The 12,184-nt window shown below is 40.2% G+C and overlaps 1 protein-coding gene across 1 annotated transcript in view; it reads left to right on the top strand.

Annotated features, from left to right (window-relative positions):
* Positions 1-10,486, top strand: part of Daw1 (dynein assembly factor with WD repeats 1) — a 50,540-nt gene extending 40,054 nt beyond the window's left edge. The window contains exons 12-13 of the mRNA XM_052192650.1: positions 9,125-9,287; positions 10,107-10,486. Of these exons, the coding sequence (XP_052048610.1) occupies positions 9,125-9,287; positions 10,107-10,141 (198 nt within the window). The 3' untranslated portion in view covers positions 10,142-10,486. The remainder of the gene's footprint in view (positions 1-9,124; positions 9,288-10,106) is intronic.
* The last annotated feature ends 1,698 nt before the right edge of the window (positions 10,487-12,184 follow it).

Raw genomic sequence — 12,184 nt, 5'->3', positions numbered from 1 at the left:
CACATTAGGGTCTCTTTATTTACAAGCTGAAACCTGGGCCACACCATTGTAACTGACACAGCAGGACAGGAGGGTGTCTAATTTTAAGCAGGTATATATAGAGGCAAGGATGGGGTATCTAGCCTGGTACACTATCCTGTCTTGTGGGACCTAGTTATTTGGGGAGCCAAGGAGGACCGAGCCTGTTAAGAGAAACGGGCGGGAAAGAAGAGCGAAGCCAAGCAAAAGGGGTGTCTTGTCAAGGCCTCTTTAATGAAAAGCTGAACACCTGGTTTTGAACACTCCGTAAGAGGAAGTAAGGAGGGGCTGAGGGGAATGCTAAAGGCACAGAAAGAGGAAAGGTCATTGGGGCGGATGCTGACCATGGCATCCAGCAGCTTTTCTGGAATGCTGGTTCCGCCTAGACAACCCCAGGTGTTCAGCCAGGATAAGAACCAGTTGATCAGCCTTGTGTGAAGAAGGGGGTGGTTCAGCTGTAAACTATAAGGTCAGTGGATTCCCAAGGTGAGAGCTGTTGAAAGTCTGGTTTTCCACAGTTTGGTCTCCCACATGTCCCCCTCTTTTCCTTAATAAAGTAGGGAGGTGGCTATGGAAAGAGGGTCCGTGGAGAGCCTGTTTTAGGCTATGTGACTTGCACCCACCTCCAGCCCCGCAATAACTAGGCCCTTTTAGGTCCTAATGGGTCAGGGCTTTTGTCTTAGGCTATGTGAGTGGCACTCACTCCCGCCACCACATCCCACTCTAATGACTTAATCAGGCCCTTGGTGGTCCTGATGAGTGCCCAGGTAGTGGACTCACAATAATCCCGTCATGGAGTCACCCTGCAGCCAATAGGCCGTGTGCATCTGGCTCGTGGCACCACAATATTCCCGTCTTTGGCGACTCCACAGCTTATGGCCCTCAGCCACTATTAGGAGCCGGAGGTCTCCCTCCCTGTCATTGACATCTCCACAGTCTATGGAACCAAGAAAGATCTGTGCCTTCAGCAAGGGTGGAGAACTGAAGGCCAACAGCTGCTCTCTCCACAACGGCGGAAGAGAGGTCTTCGGCTGAGCCTTGGATGTCTAGCCGATGGTAGTGGACTGTAGCTGGTTTGTTTAAGGCAGAAACAATCTGTGCTTTAATGAAACTGGTTAATTGGTTAAAAGCCCAGGGGCCAAATGACAAAAGCAACAAAAGACCCACGAGGGGCCCCAAAAGGCTGGGGAGCAAGGTGGAGAGCCAGGGAGAAGTCTCAGCATTAGCATACTCTGGCAGCTAGCATGTTCCTTTGGCATCCGGCAGAAAAAAACACAAACATGCCCTCTTCTCTACACTCAGAGAGTTCCCTGGCATTAAAATTGTAAAATTATTGTGGTATATAGGGATGTGATTCTCCTCTCTTTTATTATAAAAAATATTGTTATAAAGTTCTATGGGCCTGTTCCATAATATCGTGTCTTTGTGAATTATGAGGAATTTCAGTAATATGACTAATATCAAATTGTTAATAAAACATCTCAAATGACTGACTATAATAATCAGTTATAATATTTGTCTTAATCTGATTTGGAACATTCAGTATAAAAAATAACATACATAAAAACAGTTATAACTAGAAAGCTTGAAAAGCTGTCAATAGTCATATGTATATTTTTTGATTAATTTTTTGAATTGTATTTGTATAAATAATTGTAAAAGTTAAGAATTAGTAGCATTAAAAAAGAAACAATTTCAAGCAATTGTAAGCCATGAGCTATATATATATATTATTAATATATGAATCAGAAATTTGATTTTTAACATTTTTAAAAAGAACAGCTACAGCTCCCAATTCAATTATCTGTGCTGAAGCAAGGGGACACTCAAAAGAATAAACATGTGATCTAATTATATGAGCTTTACTCCCATAGTAGATGCATTTTTATAGGATGCATGTATAAATCTATAACAATAAAAACATGTATAGAGGCAAATTTTTAACAATTTATCTTTTAGATAACAATTATTAATTTTGCCTAAAAAGGTTTGCCATGTAATAGATCAACCATCAATGTTTTGTGATAACCAATTTGATTGCTGTTTGAAACAAGGAACAAACATTTTCTACCTTGAAAACAGAGGTTTAGGTCTTCCCAGGGCAAGCTTAAGATGAGGTTAATATAAGATAAAGCCAATTAGTATATCCTAACAACCTTTAAAAATCATTTATGTAAAAATTTTAAAAGTCCATAGTTAGGAGCAAGGCCTGTAACAAACATTCCATGTACATTATACACTGAAGAATTTAAGATCCTAGCTTCTTGTATTGAAACAGAGACAAAACATTCTTTCTCACATAAGGTAAGGCTATTAGACATTCCTTGAGGAAAAAAACCTTTTAATGAAATTGCTTTATTGCTTCTTTAAAGTTAGAAGCAAATGCTTTTATAATTATCAGAATGTAAAGCAAAAAACAACCCTTTAAATCCATAATAATTTTGTATTGGAGTAGACAGGCCGAATTTCAATGCCTTTATAAGCTCTACATAGCCTTATTGACCTTTCATAGATTTGAATTGCATTTTAAACCACACCTGGATAAGTCTGTCAAAAATGTTCTTTTAGCCAAACACTCCCTAGGTGGGGCCTGCAGGGCAAAAACAATTTCTCACAAGCTTCCTCACTAGCTTCCCCTGAGGCAGCTCTAAGCTTTGCATTACCTCAAATGTAATTTTTTTTATCTGCCCAAGGACCCACCTTGAGTGGCAAGGGCATTATATACAGTTCCTCAAATGAAACAACCTTCTAATCTGAGCCTTTTATCTAAGACCAGACCCAAACCCACCTGTCCTGCAAGGACATTTTGAGGATTGAATAATAAAAGGAACCTGTAATTTCAGGATTCTCAGAAAAATTCTACTCATAGTTTCATAGTAGTCAAAGGAGCCTGTTTGATATCAAATAAATTTCCACTGAGATCTCCTTTTTAATCTTGGAGGGTTAAATTTTGCTCCTACCATTTTAGCCAATAAACTAATGGAAAAGTGGCAATAGGCCTATAATGGCCACAGCTGTATCACACTTAAAATTATCTTAATTACAAAATATGTTAAAAATATATGAGCCTTTAACCAGACTGCAAACTGAAAACTGCAGCCAATGACACACTGGCAATTTTTATTGTAACTCAAATTTTTCTTGCAGTATTAGAGCACAACTACAACTTTGGAAGCAAATCCCAATTTTAAACAATCTATTTTCTTTAAAATCAATGGCAAACACATTATTTTTACAGCACAAGGTTTGTCTGCCAGTTCTTATGTTCAAGTGTATGGCAGTGTAACTTATTAAGAGACATTATTTTAAATCGTATTTCTTATAAGTCCAATCTCCAGGCCAAGATTCACACAAAACACCATGCCAATTTAGAAGCATCTTAGAAGCCTGTATTTCCTGGGTTGTGTCATGCCACGTGTTGTTTAAAATGGCTACTACCCTAGACTACCAGTTTTAACCTACCTTTTTTTTTAAATTTTTTTATTCGATATAATTTATTTACATTTCAAATGATTTCCCCTTTTCTAGCCCCCCCCCCCACTCCCCGAAAGTCCCGTAAGCCCCCTTCTCTTCCCCTGTCCTCCCACCCACCCTTTCCCACTTCCCCGTTCTGGTTTTGCCGAATACTGTTTCACTGAGTCTTTCCAGAACCAGGGACCACTCCTCCTTTCTTCTTGTATCTCATTTGATGTGTGGATTATGTTTTGGGTATTCCAGTTTTCTAGGTTAATAACAACTTATTAGTGAGTGCATACCATGATTCACCTTTTGAGTCTGGGTTACCTCACTTAGTATGATGTTCTCTAGCTCCATCCATTTGCCTAAGAATTTCATGAATTCATTGTTTCTAATGGCTGAATAGTACTCCATTGTGTAGATATACCACATTTTTTGCATCCACTCTTCTGTTGAGGGATACCTGGGTTCTTTCCAGCATCTGGCAATTATAAATAGGGCTGCTATGAACATAGTAGAGCATGTATCCTTATTACATTAACCTAACTTTTTGTTAATAACATTATTATACCTTTTAAATAATATCCAATGATTTATAAGCCAATACTCTATATAGTCAAGACATGCAAAATATACTTATACCTTTAAGACCAATTATAAACAAGAACAAAGCGTGAGTTGTGTTAGGCCACGTGTAGCTATTTAAAGAAAGCTCTGACCCTGAATCACCAGTTTTAAACAAACCTTTTCTTAATAACACTATACCTTTTAAATTATAACCAATTTATTTATAACTCTATAGTCAAGATATGTAAAACCTTATACCATTAAGACGAATTAAAAACAAGAATAAAGTGATTACATGAATTCCATAAGTTAAACCAAAGTTTTCCCAAAGCTTGAGGCTGGTGGTCTTTTAAAAGTGGCTTTTTCTCCAGCTGTGTTTGATTCCTACTTAAGAATGTGAGGCACCTTAGCCATCCGAAGTTCTTCATGTGAAAATTCTTTGTTTAGCTCTGTACCCCACTTTTTAATAGGGTTATTTGGTTCTCTGGGGTCTACCTTCTTGAGTTCTTTGTATATATTAGATATTAGCCTTCTGTCAGATTTAGGGTTGGTGAAGATCCTTTCCCAATCTGTTGGTTGACGTTTTGTCTTTTTGACAGTGTCCTTTGCCTTCCAGAAATTTTGTAATTTTATGAGGTCCCATTTGTCAATTCTTTTTTTTTATTATTCAATATATTTTTTATTTACATTTCAAATGATTTCCCCTTTTCTGGCCCCCCACTCCCCGAAAGTCACATAAGCCCCCTTCCCTCCTGCTGTTCTCCCATCCACTCCTTCCCACTTCCCTGTTCTGGTTTTGCCCTATACTGGTACACTGAGTCTTTCCAGAACCAGGGGGCCACTCTTCTGTTCTTCTTGTACCTCATTTGATGTTTGGATTAGGTTTTGGGTATTCCAATTTTCCAGGCTAATATGCACTTATTAGTGAGTGCATACCATGACTGATCTTTTGAGATTGGGTTACCTCACTTAGTATGATGTTCTCCAGCTCCATCCATTTGTCTAAGAATTTCATGAATTCATTGTTTTTAATGGCTGAATAGTACTCCATTGTGTATATATACCACATTTTTTGCATCCATTTTTCCGTTGAGGGATACCTGGGTTTGTTCCAGCTTCTGGCTATTATAAATAGGGCTACTATAAACATAGTGGAGCACGCATCCTTATTACATGCTGGGAAATCCTCTGGGTATATGCCCAGGAGTGGTATAGCAGGATCCTCCGGAAGTGATGTGCTCAGTTTTCTGAGGAACCGCCAGACTGATTTCCAGAGTAGTTGTTCCAATATGCAGCCCCACCAGCAGTGGAGAAGTGTTCCTCTTTCTCTACATCCTCGCCAACACCTGCTGTCTCCTGAATTTTTAATCTTAGCCATTCTGATTGGTGTAAGGTGAAATCTCAGGGTTGTTTTGATTTGCATTTCCCTAATGACTAATGATGTTCAGCATTTTTTAAGATGCTTCTCAGCCATCTGAAGTTCTTCGTGTGAAAATTCTTTGTTTAGCTCTGTACCCCATTTTTAATAGTGTTATTTGGCTTTCTGGAGTCTAACTTCTTGAGTTCTTTGTATATATTGGATATTAGCCCTCTATCTGATCAGTCTGGTGGTTCCTCAGAAAACTGGGCATGTCACTTCCGGAGGACCCTGCTATACCACTCCTGGGCATATACCCAGAGGATTCCCCGGCATGCAATAAGGACACATGCTCCACTATGTTCATGGCAGTCCTGTTTGTAATAGCCAGAAGCTGGAAAGAACCCAGGTATCCCTCAACAGAGGAATGGATACAAAAAATGTTTTATATTTACACAATGGAGTACTATTCAGCCATCAGAAACAATGAATTCATGAAATTCTTAGACAAATGGATGGAGCTGGAGAACATCATACTAAGTGAAGCAATCCAGTTTCAAAAGATCAATCATGGTATGCACTCACTGATATGTGGATATTAGCCTAGAAAAGTGGAATATCCAAGACATAATCCACATATTAAATGATGTCCAAGAGGAATGGAAGAGTGTCCCCTGTTTCTGAAAAGAGTCAATGCAGCAGTATAGGGGAATAACAGAACAGGGAAGTGGGAAGGGGTGGATGGGGGAGCAGGGGGAGGGAAGAGGGCTTATGGGAATTTCAGGGAGTGGGGAGCCAAAAAAGGGGAAATCATTTGAAATGTAAATAAAAAATATATTGAATAAAAAAAATGTATAATAAAAAAAAGTTAAACCAAAAAAAAAAAAAAAAAAAGAATGTGAGGCACCTTAAATTAGCTTCCTCTATGTAAATTGCAGACTGTCAGGATTGCCAGCAGATAATGCTTTTTTACCATTTTTTTCTTTTTAACATAAAACATAAAAACAATGATCATTCAGCCAATCAAAACAATAGACAACATAAATTGACACACATATGGACAGGTTTTGGTGCACCAAAGACAGACAACAGACAAAGAGGGAACTTGATGTCCCCAAAAGATCAAAATTTCTTAACCAGAACTAAGGAGATCTCCAGTAGGTTTCAGAGAGGAAACAGGATGTCTCCCATTTTCCGGGCGGCATTATGGACTTTACCATAATTGGCTGGTGCTGGGAGCCAAACCATACACTTTAACTTCTCTTTTTCTCCTGATTGGAGGTTGTTAGGAAGTGAAGTGCCAGGGTTGGACTTGTAACCTGGGGGTACAGATTTGTTGTGGGGGTAACATGGAAACTGGTACTAGATGCAGGTCTTTGTGGGTAACCTGGAAACTTGTGTTAGACACAGGTCTTGTTCTGGGATAACCTGGAAACTGGTGCTAGGGACCGGCCTGTTAGTTAACTCAAGTACCATTAAATGTCTACCACTAAATAAATTCCTGGCTGCCCACACTCTGTCCTCCATCTATTACCAACAGTGGGCTTCATGTTGGACAGCAGAGCTGTGAATGAATTGAGCTAGGCTTCATCTATACACAGTCGACTTACTAGGAATCCAAGGATTGAGTTGATGTTCCTTTCACAATACCACAAGCTCATTTATTTTGTAGAAAATGGAGTTACACCTAGTAGTGGTGACATAACACCTAGAATCTTTACATGAGACATGTTAGCTGGGCCTGGTGACATATGCTTATAATCCCAGCCTTTTGGAGGCAGAGATAGAGGATCAGGAGTTCAAGACTATCCTTGGCTAAAAATTGTACCCTGTCTCAAGCAACCAAAAACTAAAACAAACCCCTTACCTCCCCACTCCCCAAGCAGATGTATTGGGACCACGATACTAAAATCTCTTTAATTATATCATCCTGCTCTAAAACACAACCACCTAAGCCTTTAGTTTTAAGTATGTCCTGTCGACTCAGAAAAAAAAGGATTGTCTAAACACTTAAAAAACATAAAACAGTATTCTTTTCAAACATCAGCAAATATTTAATTAGCTGAAAATACCCAACTCAGCGATGTAAGGAGTTTGTAAAGTGCCTTTCTGTAGCTCTAGTAAAGACTCAAGTTTGTATTATGCAAAAGAGCATGTGGTGCCTCAAGGGATCTGTGCATTAAATATAATGGAAGAAGGGATGTTTGAAATATTTCACAAATTCTAAAATAACCCATCTTGAAAAACTAACTCCAGGGCTGTATCTTAGGGTTTTATCGAACAGGTTTTAGAATCCTCACAGAATAGAGCTACTCAGTAAGAAACTGAGGTTTGTATATGTCCCCAGAACATGGCACAGTATGCTGGGACTGGGACTCTTGCTTCCCAGATCAGCCCAGATTCTTGGTTTTATAGGTGAGATCTTTTCTGCCCCTTCTTTATGAAATAATAACTTAACTACTTCTGAACTCCAAAGCTTATAGCCAGATTCCAACATTGCCCAGCTGTCTTCCCATCCCTCCATCTGTTGTCACTGTTGCTGGTGGCCATTGCCCTGTGGTAAGGGCTGGTGTCTATGGCAATGGCTGCTACTGACCACTTCATGGACTGAGAGATAAGGGGATGGCAGGAGGGTGTGTGAAAGTGGGGCACGGAAGGGGAACCTGGGTCATATTCCCAGCTCTGTTTCCTCTATTGTGAACCATCTTCCTGTTTCCAATCGGTCCTGTCCTGGTTTTGTGTATAGCCCAGTGAGTTTCAACAGGATGGCTTTGAGGAGTGTGGTATCAGTAATCTCCTTTTGAGAGCTTTTACCATGCTAGGCATTTTGTAGACACAGCTTTGTCCTCTACATACCTTCATTTCCAATAGAGAACTCCAAACATTGTCTTGTGATAAATATAGAGGGGCTCTAACTAGGACTTACAGGAGAAAAACAAGGAAAATGGATACTGAAGAAGAATGCCTGGCCCTCGGGAAGTATCCAAATATATTATCTGAAAGTGATGCATTTTGAGTGTTAAAGGATGAAAATCCTCTTGCAGCCCTGCCCTGGGCATCTGCTCTTTCTGTGGCACAGATGGAGGACAGTGGCAGAACGTTGTGTTGCAGAGCTGACAGTGGACATTACAGATCTAGCCTGCTAACCAATAGTCAGGGCACAGTACAGATTCATCTACAGCCTTGTTCTGTTCCTGTTGAGGGTGAGGAGAGAACCATTGAGTCTTTGGGAAGAAACTGTTGAGGACCACTCAAAGTATACAGGTGCTTTGATCTTTTATGGTTAGAATTGTGTGTGTGTGTGTGTGTGTGTGTGTGTGTGTGTGTGTGTGTGTGTGTGTGTGAGAGAGAGAGAGAGAGAGAGAGAGAGAGAGAGAGAGAGAGAGAGAGATTTAAAATATTAGCATCTATGTTTCAATTTTCACATACTAGTTCCTATATTTTTCTACCAGGAAGAAACTGTTCTCAAGATAAAATCTAGCCCAGAGAGAAAATGTGTGTGCTCAGCCTGCCTTTTGATGATGGAAGTTTAAGTACATTCATAATACATATGTGCATACATATATATATATATATACCTTTAAAGATCTATTGTTAATTTCTCTTCGAGACAATTTTAAATTGACTAAAAAATACACACAAGCACAGCATCTCCACAGTATACCCTAAACTTATATTTATTCAACCTATGCTCAACTCATTGTCATCTCTTTTGCTGATTTGCAGATCTCTTTCAACCCCCAAGGAAACCGGCTCCTGACGGGCAGCTCTGACAAGACAGCCAGAATCTGGGATGTTCAGACAGGCCAGTGCCTCCAGGTCCTCGAGGGGCACACTGATGAAATATTTTCATGTGCTTTCAACTATAAAGGGAATATAGTCATTACAGGTATGGGAGAAATACCCATCAGACACCTACCCACTTTTCCTTTAAAGCTGGCTACTAGAAGGGTGCCAAAAGGAGTTTACAGTTGACCTCCGCTCAGTTTTCCATAGTGCTTGGCTTTTCTTGGAATTTCATTTCACTACCATTATTGAATTTATCTTTTTTCTTTGTTTGGCATTGTTAAGAAAATGTGTTCTGAGGCAGGGCCCTGATATGTATCCCTGGGTGGCCTTACCTTGCTATGCAGTGCAGATTGACCCCAGACTTGCAGCAATCCTGCTGTAGCCTCCCAGTGGTAGGATTGGAGGTATTAACCACCGTACCAGGTTCCCCCCCATCACACCAGGATTCACAAGAGTGTGCTCTGCCACGGATGGTAAGCTTTTCTGACCTTTAATTCTGTTGCTCTGAGTAAGGAAGCCTTTTAGAAACCTGCCTAGCTAGTTACTCTAGTTCCCCCTCCGTCCATGGGCCTCATGGTTACTGCCCAGCTGATGGTAGTGGATGCCAATATTACTGAAACAAGCCAGGATCATCATTTTCCACAGATGATTTTATAGCCCTGAAGAGATATATTGTTAAGTTAAAGTTAAATTGAAATTTTTTTTCTTGATTTTTTTTTTTTCTAAAGTGCTAACATGTAGGGGAAAGAACGTGAATTGATTGTTTTCCCAACGCTCAGCAATTATGTGACTTCCTGGTGGGTCATCATTTGGAAAGCTTCACATTTCACACTTGGCTGAGCAGTGGTGACTCGGGAGAAAGTCCACCTGTTAGAAGAACAAGATAAGGGGAAAATGATCATGCATTTTGTCTCCTCAGGCAGCAAGGACAATTCCTGCAGGATATGGCGTTGACTGAAGGGCTCTGCTATGGAGCAGGGCTGTTGGCAACGGTGATCAAGAACTCAAACCTCCAGAGAACAAGTGAGCCTGTTTCCTCTGTCTCCTCTTTTCATGCAGCTGGGTACATGGACCAGCCTGCCCTTCACCTCACAGACATGACCATGAAAGCCAATGAGCCGTCATCATTTCCTGACATTATCTAAAGGTTATGACAGGAGCAGGCGTAATATATGGTAAATGTCTCTAATTGTTTCCGTTGTGTTTTGTGTTTCAATAGCACCAGGATACTGACAAATGAAGTCAGAGTGCCTTAACAGCACTTCTTCTAGATTCTAGAATCTTCTAGATCGTACCTGAATGCTGATGTTACAGTTTCTCTTCAATAAAGTTTTTAGACAAAATTTCTTATGACTATGTGTTTCATAATGTTTGGAGGGCAAGAGAGCAAAGAATAAAATGACTCTCACTAGCAAATATATTCTGCATTGAAAGTGGAATAGAATACATGTAGGTAGCTTTCTTTTTTTTTTATCTCTAAGGATGTGTTAAACAGCAGATAATCAGACTGGTAAATTTTAAAAAAAATCCTGAAGTATAAGAGAAAACAACCAAATAGTTGCTAAAATATTAAAATTATCGTGGGGGGCTGGTGAGATGCCGCAGCAGTTAGGAGCAGTTTAAAGACCCAGGTTTATTTCCCAGCCCCCATATCAGGCAGCTCACAATGCACTGCGACTCTAATTCTAGGGAACCTGATCCCTTCTTCTGTCTTCTGTAGTAACTTGCATGTATGTAGCATACAGAAACATAGGCAGACGCATGCATACATTCATAATACATATGTATACGCACCTTTAAAGATTCATTGTTTATTTCTCAAAGTGACAATGTTTAAATTGACTAAAAAATATCCACAAACACAGCATCACCACAGCGTACCCTGAATTTGTATTTATTCATCATCTAGCTATACGTTTTTACCCTTTGGCCAATATCTCCCCACTTCAGCCACTCTCTAGCCCCTGGTTACCACCTGTCTACTCTGTTTCTGTTGGCTTTGGCTTCTGTTAGGTTCAGTATATGAGTGAGATCAAGCACTGTCTGTATTTCAATGCCTGGATCAATTCATTAGCACAACTGTCCTCCATAGCTTCTATTTTCATGGGTGCCAGAATTTCATTCTTTCCTAAGGATAAATAAGACTATTCTCTGTGTCTGTGTCTGTGCACTTTCTTTTCATTTATTTATTTCAATTTATTTGTTTATTATGTGCATGTCATAGTTCACATGTGTAAGTCATAGGACAACTTGATAGAGTCAGTTCTCTTCTTTTACCCTGTGGGCCCCAGAGTTGATGATTGAAGTCAGGTTCTCAGGCTTGGCAGCAAGTGCCTCTGTCTTTCTCCACTGGGTCATCTCACCAGCCCCGCCTCCCTTTTTGCTTGTGGTTTCCTTTGCTGTGTTTTTGACAGCACAGTCTCATTCCTTTTTGCTTCCTGTGCTTCTGGGATCATTCCCAAATATTCGTCATCAAGACCAGTGCCAAGGTGCATTTTGCTGATGGCTCTTTGAGTTTTATGGTTTCAAGTACTCTTGTTAAAATTTCCAATGGACTTTGAGCTGACTTTTATGGATAATGTACAGTATTTGGTTTAGTTAGCTTTCCACCAGCATGATCTAATATCTAAGATAATAAAAATTAACTTATGAAAAGGTTTGATTTTATCCATGATTTTCAGAAGTTTCAGTACAGGACTGGTTGGTCCGGTCACTCCTGGTCTTGTAATAACAGGAGATGAGGGAGTCATCATTGGCCCAGCAAAGTCATTCACCTCATGACCAGGGCAAGGAGGTGAGAGGCAGAGGAGGGGGAGGGAGAAGAAAGGGGAGGAAGAAGGAAAGACAAGAGTGGGAAAGGAGACAAAGAGAGGAAGGGAGGGGAGCCTCACTGACTGAGGGGGGGTGTCCCACAATCCCTCTTGAGGCTATGCTCCCACTGACCTGGAATCTCCTTTATAGCCCCATTTCTTAAGGTTTCCACCATCTCCCTGTAAT

This window comes from Apodemus sylvaticus, chromosome 9 (assembly GCF_947179515.1).
Source record: "Apodemus sylvaticus chromosome 9, mApoSyl1.1, whole genome shotgun sequence".
Lineage (NCBI taxonomy): Eukaryota > Metazoa > Chordata > Mammalia > Rodentia > Muridae > Apodemus > Apodemus sylvaticus.
This window is presented reverse-complemented; position numbering and strand designations above follow the sequence as displayed.